The sequence below is a fragment of the Ctenocephalides felis genome, unplaced genomic scaffold (genome assembly GCF_003426905.1).
Source record: "Ctenocephalides felis isolate EL2017-DRISC unplaced genomic scaffold, ASM342690v1 CF-g0.4_SCAFFOLD_01886, whole genome shotgun sequence".
In the NCBI taxonomy this organism is placed as follows: Eukaryota; Metazoa; Arthropoda; class Insecta; order Siphonaptera; family Pulicidae; genus Ctenocephalides; species Ctenocephalides felis.
The window spans coordinates 18,454,238-18,475,486 of record NW_020538040.1 but is presented as its reverse complement, the minus strand read 5'-3'; the positions used below and the strand labels follow the sequence as shown (position 1 = coordinate 18,475,486).

General features: G+C 27.8%; 2 protein-coding genes across 2 annotated transcripts in view; one reads left to right on the top strand and one right to left on the bottom strand.

The window, feature by feature from the left end:
• LOC113377088 (odorant receptor coreceptor) overlaps window positions 1-21,249 on the bottom strand; it is a 77,499-nt gene that overhangs the window by 8,836 nt on the left and 47,414 nt on the right. The window contains exons 3-6 of the mRNA XM_026617280.1: window positions 18,645-18,701; window positions 2,255-2,556; window positions 315-374; window positions 139-215 (exon numbers count right to left, since the gene is read on the bottom strand). Coding sequence (XP_026473065.1) covers window positions 139-215; window positions 315-374; window positions 2,255-2,556; window positions 18,645-18,701 — 496 coding nt within the window. The remainder of the gene's footprint in view (window positions 1-138; window positions 216-314; window positions 375-2,254; window positions 2,557-18,644; window positions 18,702-21,249) is intronic.
• Window positions 13,660-19,755, top strand: LOC113377090 (alpha-tocopherol transfer protein-like). Its single transcript, XM_026617285.1, has 5 exons — window positions 13,660-13,784; window positions 15,594-15,750; window positions 17,393-17,639; window positions 17,800-18,013; window positions 19,568-19,755. Exons 1-5 carry the CDS (start codon window positions 13,679-13,681, stop codon window positions 19,720-19,722), a joined length of 879 nt encoding a protein of 292 aa, XP_026473070.1. The 5' UTR covers window positions 13,660-13,678; the 3' UTR covers window positions 19,723-19,755.

Sequence of the window (21,249 nt, the reverse complement as noted above, 5' to 3'; positions counted from 1 at the left end):
AAGTAAGTTTTTTTAGATAGATTTAAAACTGATCAACAAAGAAATTTAAAACTATTTTCAAATTAACGTAAGTGTATCAATCTATTACCAACTACCAATTGATCGTAATTTATTTCAAATATTTTATTTACTACTTACCAGCAACAGAAAGCAGTGATGTTATGACAACTGCAACTAAAAGTCGTCGCATTTTTGCTAACGCAATTGAATGATACCTAAAAAATTAATATTTTTACACAATTTCATACATAAAATTACAGAATCAAAATAAAAATATTAAATATAATAAAAATAATATGTATAATAAATAATACCTTGCATTTGACTCTGCAAATAATGGGTGACTGTTTGATTGGTTCCATATGCCCCATGTTCTACAAAAATAGTAAGAAATAGAAATTCATATAATACAAGTAGCTGATTTATTTATCCTAATAATTACTTTATCAAATATTATTTTATGTAATATTACCAGGTATTGGAAAAATTACACAAATTCTAATATATAAATATATTCTATTTATAATAACTATAATAATTTATAATGAAGTTTTGTTATAGATAAATGTTTCATCATATCCAACATATCAAAGTACTCAATTCATACCATGCTTATTGTTTCAATTTGCAATTCAAAAAAATATTTATTAGTTAAAAAATTAAATTATTATAGTTTAATTAGGTTCGACACTCATTTTGCACAAATGTTATATTACTTTGATACAATTATGTCTTCAGTCGAATATACTAATATATTTATACAATAGAATATATTATATGAATTAAATTTCACGCATATTTACTAAAAAATAACGTAGAAAAAGTATAAAGTGGTTCTAAAGTATAAATTCTTTGTATTTCTATATGTCCATTAAATTATAATTATTACCAATAGGACACTGCCTAAATAAAAAAGTACCAAATGGGGAAAATTGTTTCACATAACAACTATGACAAATTATAAATTTACTACTTGAAAGTGGCATTTAGCCATAAGGCAAGTTGCATAAACCTCTCGAAATGTGTAAGAATTGACTTAATTAATCGAAATTAAAATTTAGATATTTAGATAAAATTTTAAACTGTTCGTTTCAAAAATAAAGTTATCACTTATAATTAAATTTAAACATTGTATTGCGATTTCGAATAGAATTTTCTCAAAGACATTTACCTTATCTGTAAATATAATAATTATATTGCACAGGCACGTGCTAGTATGTCCTGAAATTGTAGCTTATTATTTTAAATTTTAATGAATTCATAATGTTTGACTCATCACATCACAAAAGCAACTTTTGACACAAATTTTGACTATAATATTTCCTCAAAAGTTTTAACAGTTAATTTCAAAAACTAATTTGTTTTACATTTGTCGGCCAAAAAATCTGATCACATACACCCACAAATTTGGTCTCATTCGATTCAAAATGGCTTGAAACGTCGAGAAAATATAAAATTAGCGAATTGGATTCTTTTGAAAACAAACTTCTCCTTAGGGAAGTTAATAATATCGATAAAAGTTTTGTTTAAGGTTTTATATTTATTTTATTCTCTGCATATTTTAGAACAATAGACATATAATAATAGCTATACATGAAAACTAATAAATCGTTCAATTATTAAATTGATTAAAAGCACGTTTATTAACAAAACTATTTAATAACACGATCTATAACCAAAAAATATAATTGTTACAATTATAAATTGGAAAGAAATGAAATACTTGTATATATACATATGTAGTAAAATATTCATCTAAAATATTTTTTTTATATTTGATATATTATTTTTATTATGAATTTTCATACAAAATATTCGCACATTCTTACTTTTCGATAATTTTCGTGATAGCTTTCACCATGATTTCACTAAATAATATCAAACGTACAAGATCGCTCCACCGCAAAATAAGCTCATGCTCAGAAAACTAAAAGCTCATATTATTGGAAAGTGATAATATTTGAGCATTTTATCTAGGTTTAAAAGCTCTTTATTTTAGTTTAAAAGTACGTGTAAATTTTTGACTAATGATACCATAATTGCAAAAGCTCTAACATTTGAAAAAAAGTATGATTTTCATCATCACTTTACAAAAAACTAAAAAATGGAATGTATTTTATAAGACGCATACATGCAATTGTATATATCTTTCACATAAAATCATAGAATTATAATTAACAGCACGAACGGAATGATTATTTCTGATATAGCAAAATGTTTCATAAAGTTAAAATTACTATGAAATTTTACTCACCTGTAAAAACTAGCACTATTGACTGCAAAATAAATATTTTTCGTGATCGGATGTAAGAAAAACAGTACGGTGATAGTATTAGCCGTCAGTTCTGCGACATCCCCGGTATGTGTTGCCAAATTTGCAAATAACGATCCATATTGCATGATCAATAAAAACAGATGTACTAAAGCATATGCTCTTCTAAGTTGAACTGTACTTTGATTACTATATCGAAACAGGAATAATCCAGCAAATTGCATAAGCCTGGCATTGGGCAAAAGATCGGCGACCAGTCCGGCATATTTGACCGTATCAGACATCTAAAAATAAAAAAATACACAATAGAAATAAATTTACACCACCTCTAAAAGCCAACAATCATTTGAACAATAATTTACCTTAAAAATTAACTATGAAAACAGAACACTTAAAAATTAAATGCGAGAATTAAAAAAGCGTCATCGCGCTAAATTAAAATTTATGATATTAAATGTGTTTTAAAAACACTTGATATTTTACTATAAAAACTATTTCTAATCTATTTCACTCGATTAAACAAATACACTCCGTATAAATACAAACAGAAACCAGAATGTCAAGTTTACACACTGTTAGAGAAATATAGAAAAGAAAATATTCGAGAAGTTTTCAACTTGAAAGCAAAACTTCAACTGATCGACTCTAAATATCATCATATCGGTAATGAATTTATGAATTCACATAATGGTCGTTAATATCAGAAACGAGGTTTTTATGTATGTATAAAGGACATAAATGGATAATTTACTAAGAGGCCTGGGAATTAGTTAAACAAAATGCATCTGTTCAATGCTGAGAAATGTGCTTCTAAGTAAACGGTGTCAGGTGGAGAAGAAACAGGGCTAAATTATAAAAAAATATCGAAATGGTAGAATTTGAATAAAAAAGGAACAAAAATCAACAGTAACAAAATTATACTGTATGAAGAATTTTCTATTCAGTTTGAATTTCGAGAGGTGTGCCAATATGGTAATTTGACACAAGACAATTGGAAACAAAAACGCCTGTATAAAATTGTTTATCCGAGCAAGAAAAATGCAAAAATCTCTCCCGTTTGATTTTATCATAATACGATCATTACAACCTTCACCAAACATCAAGAAAATACATATATTAGAATTTTTTCTAAGGAATATTTAAATAAAAATTTAAGTTTAAGCAGCATGAGAGAAACTCTTGCAAAATCTCATTGAAATATAAACCTGACAAAAACTTTAATTGTATTTTTTGTACCTATTGTGTATTTGATCATACATTTTAAGTGCTTATGTTTGCATTAACTAGATCAGTAAAAAAGTTATATACACATATATGTGTATATAACTTTTTTAACTTTTTTAACTTTTTTAACGAGAATTATAATATATATATATATATATATATATTATAATTCTCGTTTACATATAAACAACATCAAACAATATTTTCGTTATATTTTACATAGTTAGTGTAAAATTGTTAAAATTCTGTTAAAGCCAGAAATAAATCAATCTGCATTTAAGAAAATGTGCTTATTGAAAGATTCCATTTCGATCTGCTAATTTAGAAGTCGTAAATAAAAATCAGGTTTTGGAAAATTATGAAACTATTATAAAATGTGATGCATGATAACATGCAACAGTGATGTAAAATTGAATCTATCGTTTAGCCTCAAAATTTTCTAAATACCTTGAATTTTGATTATAATTTTTTTTAACTTTTTGGCTAATGGTCAAAAATTCATACGTATGGCGAGTATACTCGTCAATCACAGTTAACTAGTTAAAAAAATTTTACCAAATTTTCCAACGACCTAAATTTCTTCTCTATATTAGAGTGCTATTTCATCTCATTACAATTCTTCTTATGTGATTGCATTAAACTCTGATGTGTTTTTGTACAACAAAAACAATAAATTACATATATTTAGCAAACATGAAATAGAGACTCATTATAAATTCTGTTTCTGTCATTTTAATCCATAATTATTTTCATTTCCAACGCAATACGTCCCTATTTAAATAAACCACAATCCTCTATGCCCCATATAAGTTGTGGATTCATGCCAATGTCATTTAATACACGTGATTTCGTATAATCGAGCCATGTTCATCATTTAAATAATTGTTTCATTCATAAAATTATAATTGTCCTGACATATATTATATTTTATTGAACCCATTACAATAGAGAGAATAGAGAAATGCAAAATATATAAATAAAACTATTGGTTGTTTGATAGAAGATCGAACACACTCAATAATTTTTTTTTACAAAATTTAGGTATTAGATCGATTGCAAATTTGGACCACACAAAATGTTAATTACAAATAAAAATTTTATCGTTTTCTTAAACATGCATGGCTATAAACATATTCTTTTTATGAATTACCACAATATTCTTTTTTGCGTTTACTTTCATTAGTACTATATAGTAGTATTTATTTTTACTATATAGTATTTTTTTTTAAGTGGAAAAAGAAACTCTTCTATACTGTTACTTCAGATAAATCAATAAAAATGATAACTATAAAGATTAAACAAATTGCTTGAATAAATTGCTTGAATAAAAAAAATCTGGCTCAGCAGTCAAATTTGGAAATATCATAAATATTTTTTATTTGAACATTTGGGAATATCTGATAATTTTAAATGCGCGTCAAAAATTTTAAAATATAAGTTTCCAAAATTAATCCCAAGTGTCCATATTTTTAGAAAAACTTAAGATTGTAGATAATTTTTGTTATTCATACATTCTTTAATGTCAGTGTTGCATTAAACATCTTAATTGATTAACTTATTCTTTACTCGAATTTTTTTATTATTAAACTAACAATAGTATTTTATCAATTTATAATCCTGATTAAACGCGCCAACTTTTGATGGAACTTGCACACACACTTTAGTACATTTTGTTAAGGCAAAAAAGAACCTCTCAAAGTTGACCGATTGTTAAAGAAAATAAATTTATAGTTGAACAAAAAGTTTTAATTCTTGAAAACTTAGGACAATTTTGTCAATAATTTTGACTGTCGTTCTAGAAATGTTACTGACGATTCGAAAGTTTAAATGAACCAAAGTAATAAAATGACCAAATAACCAAATAACCAAACAATTGTCGCAATTGCATCAGAGCTCTAAGTTGCACTAAAAAGCTGATCATTTCCAAACTTGATCTTTTTTTCAGGACAGTTACAGACAAAATTATCAATCTGTGTCAATTTGACGTTGATTTCTGGGACACCTAGTATAAATAGTATTTAATTTGCCTATGTTTATACAGAAAACAGTAAGACGTAAGTTTCAAGCAATGCTTTGAAAATATATTTTTTAGAGAAAAAATATATTTTTTTAGAGATATAACAATAATTTTGGAAACCATAAAACTTGGAACAATTTATATAAACTGACAATTTTTTTCCAAAAATTATTTTTCCAATCATTCCACGTTGATATATGTATATAGCACTACAACAATTTGAAAATAAAATAATTTTGATTTTACATTTTACATCATGTCTATGGCAGTTTCTTAACTTTAATTCATACGGATTTAATTGTATACCAATAAATATAATTCTATATGTATGTGATACTGTATATTAGTTTTGAGTACATATTTTATTATATTTTAAAAAAAAGTTTTTATAATAGAAAAGTTCTCACACTACCAAAAGTAATAATATGATCTCGAACACATACTATGTTCCAATGTATGTTCCAACAGCTCTAATGTAACATATACTATGAATAATAATTTACAATGGGCAACAATGTGGTTATTATGTTTTTTAATACTAAATAGTAACAAGTGTTTATAAAAACATGATACATTTTCAATAATACCTATTCATAAATAGATATGCATAAATCAGTGATAAACTTCAGTAAATAAAATATTTACTATACCACGATTTTTTTTTATTAAACCTTCAGGGTATAAACCCTCTCTAGAACCGTCTTTTCCATTAATTCATCTATCTCCAATCCTACAAATCATTCAAATGCGACGTTCTACTTTCTTCCTTTGACACCCCATAAAATTATTCCTATGTCGCGTGACGGTCCTCGTCGACTCCGAATCATAATTTAGCAGCATTTTATCGCGATACAGAGATATTTACCGCAGTCAAGAAAAGTTTCTGAAGCAAAATAATATAAACGAAACATGCAGCAACTAAACAGCACGCTATCTGCACACGATTTGACGCAATTGACACCGTAGGTGAACGCCTGACTGACATTTCCAATTTCAACAACGCCTTGGAATGCAGAGATAATGGTACTCATATGGTTCAAATTGGGAATAGAAAATTTTATTTGAATAATAGCTGAAAGAAAACGAATATAGAATGAGATTTCACGAGAAAGTTTTCACATTTTAACATATATATGTGTTAACAGTTTCCTGTTCTTCTCCCAATCATACCAAATAGAGTTTTGAAGTAAAACTTCGTTAGGCGCGACTAGAGAGCAAATCTGTAAAAATGCAACGGAAGTAGCGTTACGCCCGAACTGTTCGTCATTCGCTCTCGATGAAATCATTTGTATACTCTTTTGCAATAGTGCATTTGTTAACTCGTCGGCCAATTTTTGGTCCAATATATTGTGAAATTCTTCAGTAAACTCTTTTTTTAAAATTCAGAAAAATCTTTAACTTTAACCAAACACTTTTACTTTCATTAAGTACACTTTAATAACTGTCAACTCCAATAATCTTACAAATTTTTATAGTAGTATAAATTTTTATTAGAAACTTTCGGTTTCTACTATAATACAGCAATAATAAATAGATAAGAGGAACTCATGAGGAAGTTTTCACATTTCTACATATGAATGTGTAGAACTCTTTCCAGTAAGGTATTCAGCCCAGTTTCCTATTCTTCTCCCAATCATACCAAATAAGAGTTTTTGTCTTTCAATCTCTTTCCAATACTTCATTTGGTCACTCGTCGGTCAATTATTTGTTCAATGCATTCTGAACTTCTTTATGAAACTCCTCTTTTAATATTCAGAAACATCTTCAACCAAACATATTTAACTTCATTAACTACACCTTAATAACCAATATATATTTTATTTTTTAAGACAATGCACTGGTCTTTATGCCTCCAAAATCGTAATAATAATAATCAAATTAAAGAAATAAATTAAATAAATATATAATTTCCTAAATGTTGCTAACACTCTCCCAGCAGTGGGTTATTAACCGTTACATTCAAATATTCAAATAATATATATATATAGTCTATTTATCGATTATGTTCTAGATATAAAATCCGTTTATGTGTATACGTATATGTTTTCCCGACGTTTCCAGGTATTCGGAATCGTTTGACACCAAAAGTTGGCAATTCGTCGACGACGCTTTCTTTTCAAAAACGTCTGCACCGATTTTTAAATATAATTTGAAAGCCAAATGATGAAACTCGAATAGAAGTCATATTGTTGATATAATTTGTGAGACGATCGACCGAACCGTTTTTTTTTCATAATAAGCAGATAATTACAAAATTATTCGTTCATGGGAAAAATCCTGAACCGATTTGGAAATTAAATAATAGTTAGCTGTGTGCTGATTAGTTTTTAGTTTAAAGATTTGGTTTTATTTGTTTAAACAAAATAAAAGTTTAAAAAATATTGAATAAGGAACAAAGCAATCAATTTCAGATATTACACATTTTTGTATGTTTGCCAAATTAAGAAAGCTTGAAATGGTTTGTTTTCGGTATGATATATCAAAAATGAAATTTGAAATCGCCACAGCGTATTTTTAGGTACAAATATAAAATATTGAAAAATGATTAAAATTTCGTAAATAAGAAGACAACTATATTGATATTTGTACTAATATATATATTTTTTGTACTAATTTCTTTTATTTGTACTAATATATCTTATATCATATAATTATAAAAGTGCTCTTGATTTCTTGTTGAGAAAAGTTATCAGTAGTATGATAAAATAGTAATATTTAATTGATAGTGTATTCGAAGGCTAAAAATCGACAAAAAAGTAAAATAATATTGAGTACGTAATTTATTTAACAAACATATATGTTTACATGTAGATAACACTTATCACATGTGTTTTCTTAGTCTCATATTGATGCATTATAAAATTAGATAAGTTTCTAAAGTGTAATACATTTTATATTGAATATTATTTACAAATAATTATATTATTTATACATAAAGTAGAGCTGGGCTTAAAGGTTCGCGAATAAAAAGGTCCACTACCGATTTCTCGAAAACAAGAAAAGTCAAGAATTTTTTAACAATATTTGAAAAAAAAAATGTATAACCAGGCACCATCTTGATTTTTACGATGTTGCTATCAGGAGATAAACGGCAATGTTTGCAAATCTATAACAAAAGTATTTTCTTTGGTTGATAGCTTTTTTGGTTGTGAACACTGTTGTTTGGTTTGCGAGACCCTAATAAAATTTTCAAGTTTACATAATTTTTTAGGTCTATAAAAGCATCGAACGACTTAGAAATCTCCTTTATAAAATTAACTGCTTAGACTACAATTTTATTTACATCGGAGAAACGAGCCAGATTTAATAAAATGATTACAAAACAAAAACAATTAAAAAATCCTAGACAATTTAAAACTATACTTACGGACCACATCAATACTTTGAGAACACAACAGAGATTTTTTTTAATTCGACTGTACTGCATTTAAAAAAAAATTATTCCGCTCAGGGGGCTAAAAGGGACAGATGACAAATTTTAGAAAAATAGTAAAAAAAAAAACATTTTTCTATAATTAGGAGTTAGTTAACAGGAAATTTTGCTGAACATAGTGAGATAGTTGTCTGTTTGATAAATGTTATGTATCGTCATGTGAGTAGTTCATTTAGTGTAAAAATTATAATCACTTACAATGTAATTATAAGACAAATAAGACTTTAGTGACTTGCCCAACTTTTAATAAAATATTTTATTATTAATAAAATATCTATCTTATTAACTTCCCGTAGGGTAGTTATAGTAATGGGCCAAAAATCAAAAATGAAAATTATTGCATAGCTTCACGTTTTGAAGGTTTCTGAACATTTTGGCATACCTCAGAAAAAATTAATGTGAGTGTGTTTTGTATGTCCGCATTTTTTCGTTTGCGTTTTCGGGCGCACGGATCAACTGATTTGAATGGTTCAAAAGGCATTCGATTCCTATTGATAGGGAGATTTGCTGATTAGTTTCTGGCAAAGGCAGGCCCAGCCTTTACCAGATAGGAGATACGGAGCAAAGAATGCAGAAAATAGAAGTGGAGATTTTGAAAGAATGCAGTATCCGATTTGAATGATCCAAAAAGCAATCAATTTGTAATGATTGGGAGAAGTAGTGATTAGTTTTTGGCAAAGACATGTCCAGCCATTTCAAAGATACAGAGCTAAATATACAGAAAATGGCAGTTTTTGAGAGAACTAAGCATCCGATTTGAATGATTCAAAAAACAATTGCTTTTGGAAAAAAAATTAATCCATTTTTGTTTCAAAGAAATTTTTTTGTATATCGAAAATAATTGAGATTTTAATTTTGATTCTGGCTAAAGTTCTAAAGCGCACTTATATACTTTAAATAACTTCTTATAAATATTAGACAATGTTACAGTATTTATAATAATCTATTAGAGAAAATTTAATATTCGTCGAACATTTTGTTACGGTACGGGAAGATCCAGCAATTTGCCTTAAGACACGATGCCATGTACCACTAATTATTAATTCTGGTTATTTAATTATGTATAAACCTATTACACATCAATAAATATTTGTCGGTAAACTTAATTAACTATTTGTTTATATATGATAAAATATTCATGAATATTTTTTTAATTATAAGATAGACCAAAAGTAAACAGAAATGTAAAAATATAAACAAAACCATTTCTAAAAAACGTTTTATAAACAGAAATGCACACGGTGTTTGAATATACAACAACCACTAATCATCATTACCTGAAAAATATCTCAACGCTTATGAATGCATATACAGTTCGATAGCGATTGTTTGAAATTCTTTCTTTAAAAAAGTCCAAACAATTTTTGATTAAAAATCATTCCAAAATATAATAGAAGTCGAATACATGCATGTCATGTTTTTATGTTGTATAAATTCCGGCGTCAAATAGTTTAACACCGCAGTGCGCTTCGCCGAGTGACAATGTGGTACACGCGAAAATAACATCGGGAATTATACCGGCGGCAGCTAGTTCCTTAATAATTTGTCGACGTCGAAGTCGACGTTCATTTGGCGCAGTAATTAGCATTTTCTTAATGAAGCAGATTAATAAAATGATATTCAAAATGAAATTTACGTTAGGAATGAACGAAATGTATTTATGAGATGATATAAACACTAACTGTAAGTAACGTTGTTATATATAAATATATAACAGAATTGAATTTAATGTAATTAACAATATATGTAACAGTTAAATATAAAGACATAATATCAAAGTGTAATATGAAAAATGAAGAGAAGTGATAATATACAAAATAAATAAAGTGCTGTTCAAGTAAAACAAATAATTCCTTGCATACAATATTATATATATTAGGGTGGTCCTTAATGAATGTTTTCAAATTTCCTTGCTCCCAAGGCCTCGAATGCTTCCAAATTAAGGGGGGAGCCTGCTTTAGAGGTTTAAAAAAATCGATTTAAAATTTTCTTCCAAAACTAGTCAAGAATATATCCCTAAAATTTCAAAAACAATTTCAAATAATTACAAATTTCGGAATTACAGAAGAAACAGTAAGCAAGCGAAAGAAAACTTCGACGGGCGATTTCTCGGTTTTGAATTTTTTCGATTCTTCCTAATTGTCGGGAAAGATAGGAAAAAAACTAAACGACATATCGAAACGAGACAAAATTCATTGTATTCAGGATTAAATTCTATTTTAGTGAACCTAAAAAAACTTAAAAAAGTCATATTTAACCGACTTTTTAAACGATCTAAGTTGAAATTTTGTATCAAAAAACATGATTTTTTTTACAAGTTGCGAAAAAGTGGTGAATTTCTTATTTTTTCCTGGATTTTTTAGGTTCAACTAGAATCCTTCCCTAAGAAAGCGATTTTTTTAAGCCTCTAAAACAGGCTCCCACCTTAATAATAAAATTCTGTCAAAGTTTTAACTCTTAATAATAACTTTAAGATAGTCCGCACTCCAACGAAAGTTTCTTCTAGAAATAATATGAGTAAAATTTCATTTGTGTTTTAGAATTTTATAACTTGGCGGCAAGTGAATCAAAATTTCAAGAATAACATTATATTTGCTTATTTTGATGAATAAAAAATTTACTACAAAAACTTGACATATTTTATAAAATAAGTATTTACTTAGAAATTAGAACCATATAATATTATGACTTAAAATTTTCAGAATTTTTTTATTAATTTGGAAGCATTTGAGCCCCTGGGAGCAAAAAAATTCGAAAATATCCATATTAAGAACCAATGTAATACACACACACACACACACATATATATATATATATATATATATATATATACAGGGTAGGACGGGGTATAAAGATCCAATTTGAGTTTGAGCAATTAAATTGTGAAAACCATACCAATTATATCACAACAAATTACACATATCAAACAAAGAACTATCTGACTATGTTAAGTAAAACTCTTTCAGAAATATGTTTCTTTATATAAATATGCCTTTAAGCCCCACTCCACTCTACTATATAACAAAAATAATAATATAATATAATAATAAAATAATTTGTATCATAATCAGTAAAAAATTATACTTTATATTAACTCTTACTTGTATAATATATAATTGGCTTTTTTAACGAAAAATAAAATAATATTGACATTGTGACAAAAAGTCAAACAATGCAATGTAACATAATCTATTAAATTATATATTCATACAAATGTCATAAATCAAAGCAATCAAAACAAAATGTGTAGTGTTCATATGTCCTAAATTATCAACCAACACAAATTTCAATTAATAATGACCAAAATTTAAGTTAGTGAAAAGTTCATTAAAATAGTATACATGTTAAATAAAAAAATATCCGCACTAAACAAACCGTAAATGAGATAAATAATGATAAAAAATTATTAAAATTCTAGTACAAAATTTTTGAAAATACTACAGTAAACAATAAATTAAACTAAGGGCATTTTGGAATAAGTGACATTTTCCTTTAAGGTAAGCTGTAATTATAAGCTTCCGATACGTTTAAATAATTGATTGTATCAATCAGAATTGAGATTTAGTTATTTGATAACGGTGTATTTTGATTCAAAATTAATACCTTATAATAATTGTATTAATTATAATTTACAAAAACTCGCTTGTATCCCATTTTTTCAGCTAAATTAAAAGCTAATCAGCAGAATTCCCACCTGAGATATTTCAAAAAAAAGTTTGTACTTTGAAAAATCTGTTGAGGACTTTTGGTAAATATTATTTGAATATTTTGCACATATTTGGTAATTATAAAAAATAGCTTGTCCGTTCTTCGAACAATTTAGTCAATGCGAGTCTTTATGTCCTAAATTTTTCAAATAAGAGCAGCCATTTTTGAGAAAACACCAAAGAAATGCCAAAATTTAATCAATTTTTCCTATTTTGATATAAAACGATTCGAAACGACTAGAACGTCTAGAAAACATATAATTAGCTAGTAGAATTTTCTGGCTAAAACAAACTTCTTATTCGGGAAGTAAATATAATAATTAACATTTATTTGAATATAGATTACTTTAAAACGTAATTAAAAATAGAATAAACAATGAATAAGGTACTATTTAATGTGAAACAATAAATATGTAGGCAATAAAATTAAAATTAAAAGGAAAATAAAGAAATATTATAAAGAAATTAAAGACAAAGAAGATTGAATAGATATTTAAAGATATTTTAATTATAATAAATACTATATTATTGTATAATGAAATAGACAAATGATATGTATATAAAATATTAAAATTGTTACATAATATCAAACACCCCTGTCTGACTGAGATATGAAAATATTATATCAAAAAACACAGTAGTAAAATTTCACAGTGAAATATGTTACTTGTTAAAAAAAGTATTTATAATAATTAAAAATTAATATCATTTTGATTCAATTAAAGCAAAAAATATTACAATATACTTTTACCAGCAATTATATTAATGAATATCATTTGTGTAAAAAAGTATGCATTTAAACCATATACAATATATGCATTAATTTTAAAAATTCACTGCAAATAAATTTAAAAAAAAGATCATCTATCTTAAGATTTTTTAAACGCAGACTATTTTAATTTTTTTATACGCATATATTAAATGTTTTAATTCATTAACACAGCGAGGCAAGAAACTTGAAATGCACTAATAGAAGATTTTTTCGTGAATCTTACATAAAAATGGCATTCTTACCTTTGAATTTGATGACCATTGAAGAGGAATTTGAAAAGAATCCAGAATTAAAAAATGAAGACTTGAAAGAACTACGAGAATGGCTAAGTAAACAGAGATATTTGCCCAACGTTACAGGTACTAATAAAGTATTAATATAAATAAATTATTGTACAAAAAACATTGTTTCAAAAAATACTCATTTATACTTCTTGGTCAGATTAATCAAACTAAAAAAATATTATTTCAATAATCCAATAAAAACTCTATTCAAAATAAAATAAAAGATCTTTTAACCCCCTATAGGGTAAAAAGAAGTAGACATATGTTACAAGAATAGCAAAAAATATTTTCCACAACAATAAGTTATCTAGCAATTTCTACAACAATTATCTGGCAATTTTACTGAACATTTTCAGGAGTTGTTTGTATTCTATATGTTCTAATATAATGGGTTTAGTTTTTTTCAGCATAATTACCAGAAGTCAAATGGTACTTATGTGCCCCTACATACCTTATAATAATATATTATAGATATTATTTACAGCAAAATGTTAGTAATAATTTGAACTAATGGTGTATGTTATCGTGCCTTAAGGCAAATTGCTGGAACTTCCGTACCAAAAATTAATATTTTTAAGAAAAATTAAAGTTTTTTTTGAAAACTGTGAAAAATTTTGACTGTTAAAAAAAGAGTTTTTTATATTTCGAAATATTTTGGAAATTTTGAACTTTTTTTCAAAGCAACCCTTCTGATGGGGGTGTGGACGATTGTAGTCTAGTCTAGTCTTTTTCTTGTATGATTTGATTTTATGACGGATTCATCAAATTTTTCAAATTAGCATATATAATTTATTTTTCTCTAACTAATAAATTAACAAAATTATTGCTGATTAAAAAAGTGGCACAACCGTACCCTTTATTTATAACTTAATAAATGCATTTTCATGTGCCTACTGCAAATATATATTAAATGAGTATTATTTGACCAATTGTTCGAATCTCAGGGACATATGTCATTCAAATTTAACTCAATTATTACGATTGAAATAACATAACAAAAGCTAGCTGGTAGTTATATATTGCATGTTCCATGTCGTAACATTTTCAAAAGATTTTCCTACACGTGTATGATTTGCACTTTTTGAAACTATTAATTATATAAAAATCAATAGTGAAAAAGCGGAAATTACTATAAAATGGTGACGCTGAAAACGGTTTTCATACAAACCTTTCAAAACATAATCTCTGATGAAAAATTATATGAGCTTCTTATTTGAAGCAGAATTTTAGTATAGTGACATAATATCAATATCAGTTTTCTATATAACTTATCAATTACTTTAATATTACAAATAATCTAGAAAACTTTTTGTTCGTTTATAAAACATTTTGGGAATGGTAGTAGGCAGTAATAGGTAATAAGTGGACAAAATATGAATAATGAAAAATATTTATTCTGTTCATTTCGACCTTATTATGTCACCAGTGTTTTTCTGGTAAAATACAAGAACTAAGTAGCATTTTACTTGAAAGCAAGTATGTTCGATGAAGTTCTTGGCATGTATAAATAACTGATTTATTCATTAAAGTTGTGTTTTAAAATTTTATACAAAGTATTCAACTGTTATATTGATGGCCCAACATTATTTGGTGGCAGTTTGGGATGTCATTGGTGGTTTTAGCATAATATGTTGACAGCGGTGCAAAACCAACCATATCAACATATATAGCATATGTACATACATACATATATTTTTCTAAATTTGAAAAACTAATATGCAAAATGTATGGAGTCGTATGCAAAACATATATTCTCTATTTGGTAAACATCAGATTCGATAACTTTTGATGGCAAACTCGATAAACAACTATTCAATGTACTAACCATACTATTTTCAATAAACTATTCCATCATTATATTTCATTTCAATTTATTCATTACAGACTTAGAACTGATATTATTTCTCCATGCAAAACAATTCGACGTTCAAGCTGCCAAAGTGATGCTCAATGAGCACTACACTGTCCGAACGCATTTACCAAATATTTTTGGCAACAGGGATTTGACTGATAAACAACTGGCTAGGGCACTGGAAGTAGTGTAAGTAATTAAAATTTAAATTCAAGTAATTGAAGTAATTCAAGTAATTGAATACAAAATCCAAAAACTGATATACTATTATATCAGCACTAGCCAATCACACAAGCATGCATACATATCGATTAGTTTTTCCAAGATATGCTTACATAATCACATTAAACGTAAATATATAAACAAAACTTTGTTTTTGATTTATTACAGTTTCTATAATTTACTTAGAATTAAATTTAGAAGGAAAAATATTGAGTTAAATAGCAATTGCTCTTGATCAGCGAGAAATAACTCAAACACACCTAACAGATGGCGTTTAGGGCATGAACTTGCTAATACACGCTTTATGGTACAGCTTAAACAGTTTTTATTTCTGGGTTTGTTTACATTTTTCATCCGAGTGGCTTCAATGATTCATATGACACATTATAACTAGTTCCTAGTAAATTTGTTATTTGTTATTTGTTATTTAGTATTTAGTATTTAGTTGTTATAATATTTATGATCTCAAAAGAAATTTTGAGTACAAAGTTAAATAATTCACAAAAATTAGATTTAAGGAACAATTTACATGGGAACTAGTTATTTAAGTGTTTGCTAATCCAAAATAATGAGCCTATAATTTTTTGACAGCCTCTTATAAAGAGAGGCGCACAATATCTTAACACTTTATAATACATTAACACTTTCGCTACGAGAGTGTTTTCCCCGGGAGCGCTGCTGTATGGGCCAGCGTGCCGCCCAGTAGGGCTACTGAACAAATCAGAAACGACATAATCTTAATGTCGCAAAAATGATAAAAATAAAAATTATGAGTTTTCTCAATAATTTAACTGAGTAATAAATCTTGAGCAAAAAAAACACCCGTACATACAGATCGTCAAAAGGCAACACTCGTACACACAGGTAGTTATGTGGGTGTGGCCTATAAGTATATTTATATTTTTGAATTTGAATAATGCAGTCGATTTATGCGATTTTGCTGAAACCAGGAGTATAATAGATTATAGAAGTATTTAACAAAAAAGATTATACTTTTAATTCGACTCGTAAAGGTTGGTTTAAATGTCTGATATATATCGCGTTTGTCATTTAAAACGGTCATTTAAGCAAAGACCAAGATGGTTATATTTATTGAAGTGAAACTTCTAATGCGACTTCCAACAAGGTTGATTTAAATAATTAATGCTGCCATGGACAGAGTCTATGAAAATGACCAAACTAGCCTGAAAATGTTCTTAATTTTCGAAATGATGTTAGTTGTCTGAAAATGTTGCAAATCGTCTGAAAACATGAGTGGGCTGAAAATTGAAAACCTCATTAAAAATGTTGAAAACAGGGAATTCAAACATTTACTTTAGTTCATAAATATTATATGCTTGGATATTTTTCCGGTCAAAAATAAAAAATTTAAAGACGCCATTAATTGTGAATTGTTAATATAGTTAACTAGTTTTGAAGATATAAAATAAGAAGTAACAAAAAAACAATTTCTACGTGTATTTTTTCATCTTCATATGTATTTTTATGCATGTATTTTTTCCAATCTCAGTGTCAAACGATTCATCTCATTGTCAGTGAAATGTAGACCACATATTTAAAAACTCAAATTTTCTTCGAAAAATATAAATTTATCTTTTCTAATTCACAGTTCTTTTGCATCAATACCAAGTGCAAACGGAGAACGCGTTATAATATCAAGACTCAGGGATGTAGAACCTGCACGATACAGTTTAGTAAATGCGATTCGTGCCTTTTTCCTAGTGCAGGATTTAGATCATCTTCGAAATGGAACTGCAAAAGGGCACAGAATCGTATTTGATATGACTGGCATGGTTATGGGTCACCTGACAAGAATGTCACCTGTCGTCTTACACAAATTTATTTATTATTTACAGGTAAGATAATCGTAGACCTTAAATTACATGGATGCTATTCGAGCGCAAAATAAATAGAAGGGTATGTGACGTCACATGTCTGAGCGAACATTGCCGACAACAATCGCGGACTCTCCCGATTGATTAAATGTCACTAACAACTACTTTTAATTTATTTCAGGAAGTCTTCCCAGGCCGATTACGTGGAATTCATTATATCAACATTGTGCCATACGTAGATGTTCTAATGTCATTGATGCGTCCGTTCATTAAAAAACAATTATTAGAAATCTTGCATTTTCACAAGGAATTGGATCTCCTGTACAAATACATTCCGCGAAAATATTTGCCGAGGAATTATGGTGGTGAAGGACCGTCGATGAACGAGTTCCATGGTAGTTAAAATTAAATTTTCATAATACAGAAAATAATTGCAGTCAATTCGTTCCAAATAGCAAAACATAAATTTTACAAACTCTGTGTACGTTTCGAACAGTAACAATAAGTATGTGCCATCATTCATTGGTACAAACCAGAAAAAACACAAAGTTCTCTTAATACGATACCCGCTCAGGGCAATCTGAAGTCAAGCAGTAGTGACATCAATTTTTACTTGGCAATGTAGATAGCGATGCGTTTTCAAATGAAAATAGCCCTCATCCGGTATTGCTGTACCAATAAATTCATCAGTAGTTAGTTGATTCAAATCAACAGCTTATAGGGAACTTAAGTTCTGATCACTGTTCAAAATAACAAATATGACACACAAAAAATAAGAATACAAGAAAGAAATGTTTGTTAATTTTTTCACAACTCTCGTGTTATGTTTTATGAATATTTTCTGTGTTTTTTTCCTGGTTTGATATGTTGACTGTTGAAACACAAATTTATTGTTGGTGTTCAAAATGTCCAAAATAAATATTATTTAATATACTGCTTTTTTATATTTGCCGAATTGACTATAATTAATTTCAAAACAATTGTATCAAACTATCAATATTATATTTGCAATATAAAAGAACTCACCCTTGCACTGTTGAAAAACTTGTACACCATCCGTTCGAAAAATGTCTTGTAGGAATTCTGAAATGTAGAAAAAAAATATTACAATAGAAAAATGTAGAAAAAAAATTATACAATAGAAGTCTTTTAGTCAGGCACCCTACAGTCCGATAGTCCGGCATTTTTTCGAAATTTTCGTTTTTCAAATATGTCCCTTTATAGCTAATAAAAATGCTCAAGAACTATAAGAACGTTTTCGGGGTGATTCGGAATCATTCGGAAAAACTCGCTATTGTTCGATTATGGTTGTGTCTAGGTTCATGAACGAAGTATGTTCTACTAAATACGTAGGCTCTACGTTCTACGCAGAGTTTGGTCATGTTTTCAAAACCTAAGTCCTGATATTCGAAAGGAAAGAACTTTCAATCTAACTCAATCGGAAACTAGAAATCATCAAAATTAAAAATGTTTTGCGTTAAAAATTTAAAAATATTTTAAATATGTATCTTCTAAGAAAAGTAAAATGAGCTTTTGGAGTTTAATTATTAAAATAATCGTTTTTATAATTACCGTCCGATAGTCCGGAATTTTCGATAGTATGACTATGACTTCTACTGCACTATTTTTATTTAAATTTAACACCTATAAAGCCAATAAAGAATATCCAGCATCATACTAAAAATACAATATTAATATCTGTGAATGACGATAGATGCAGGGTAAAATAACAGAAAATGAAAACCCAAAAGTAAAAGATATAAATATTGACAAAAAATTTGTAGATTGTACATTTGTAACAGTTATGAAATTACTTTCACAATTTATATTATAAGCATTTTATTAACAATAATCATCTCAAAATTAATAATAATAATATTTTCTATCTCAATTATTGTTTTATGCGTTTTCTTACTTATAATTATATTAGGCCAAATATTTTATTACAGAAATAACCTTAACAGATTTATATAAGCACAAATCAGTTTTTGCTGAAGAAGAACAAACTAGAAGAGTCAACGAACGCATCAGACCAGGTGGACCAAAAGACGCAACAGATTTATTCGGAATAGAATCATCATTCAAACAATTGGAAATAGATTAACGAAGTGAAAATTATGTTATTTATTCTAGTATATTATGGACATTATTATGATTATATAATTTAATTGTTGTTTACAAATAATAAATTATAAAACTTAACTGCGTTTTGTTATGCAATTCAACACGTTCCAATCTACTAGATTTTAATGCATCGAATATAAACGGGCTGTTTATAATATTATATGTGCATATCATAAAATAAAATATGAATACAATTAGAAATCTGAGCCCCTCGTGGCGTAATAATAAAAAACATGAGCTAACACAAACTAGTCCAGGGTTTGATCGCAACATTGGCCAGCTCGATATCAAGCAGTATGAATTCAAATTATAAGTTGAGGTCGCACATATAATGCGAAATGGGCATTGCTGCAATATAAATATGCCAACGCTTTTAGATATAAATATCTAATACATGGGGTATACATGTCCTAGAACTTAACATCAAGTCCTGAAAAAAAAAATAGAAAAAAAAATTATTCCTAGTTATTAGTCCAACCTAGATCTTTGGTGAAATTATGATCATTTTGCGTTTATTGTGGTTAATTTGTATTACCTTTGTTCATTTAAACTTTAGTACTGTCCCCGTGAATTCTAGGACCATGGTAAATAATAATAACACAATTGTTCCAAGAATTATTACTATGAGAGGCCCTACGTTAAACGAAATGTATGTTTGGGGCTTTATTATTTTACCCAAAATTTTTCAATGAATTATCAAGAATTTTACCATTTTTCAACCCTGAATGCGTCAACTTTTGATAAAACTTGCCAATACTCTTAGCAGGTGTGTGTGTTGTGCCAGGAGAGAAGAACCTGTCCCAGAAAAGGTCAGATGTATTGCTTATTAACTATTCCCTCCGTTAATCCGTTAATACGTGCTGTTACTTCGTACTTCCGTTAGTAATTAATAAAAATTTATCAGTACTTTAGAGTATAGACATAAGACATGACTATACATAGGTACAGTCATGCCCTCACACCTGTAGTTATAATTAGGTGTATTAAATGAGATAGAAAGTACATTATGTTTCATTCGCGTAGTTGGTTTAGTTTCCACAGAAAACTACTGGGTGTTCTCAGAAGTCGGGTTAAGGAGTTGGAGTAACCCTTTCATAATGGGGATGCAATGCTAAAATATAATATTTGGCAGTCGTTGCAATACCCTAGAAAGGAGCGTCAACCCCAAATCCGTCACAATATTAATCAAATTTAAACGCAATAACCAAAAAATGGTTATAATTTCATCAAAGCTTTGGGTTGCACTTAAAAGTTCATAACATAAAATAATTTTTTATTTAATGTTTTCAAAGAAGTTACGGTCAATACTATTACCCCGATTCGGCTTGACATTAAGTTCTGGGATACCCTGTATAAGGTCCAAACACAAAAAAAGGTTGACCGCTTGGTGGCCCTCTTAAAAAAATACTAGGTTAGGATGTATGTGTTAAGATTTTAGAACATATAGTTCGGATCACAGTTTAAAAAAGAAATTGAAAATCTGTTGCATATAGATTTGCACTTTAAA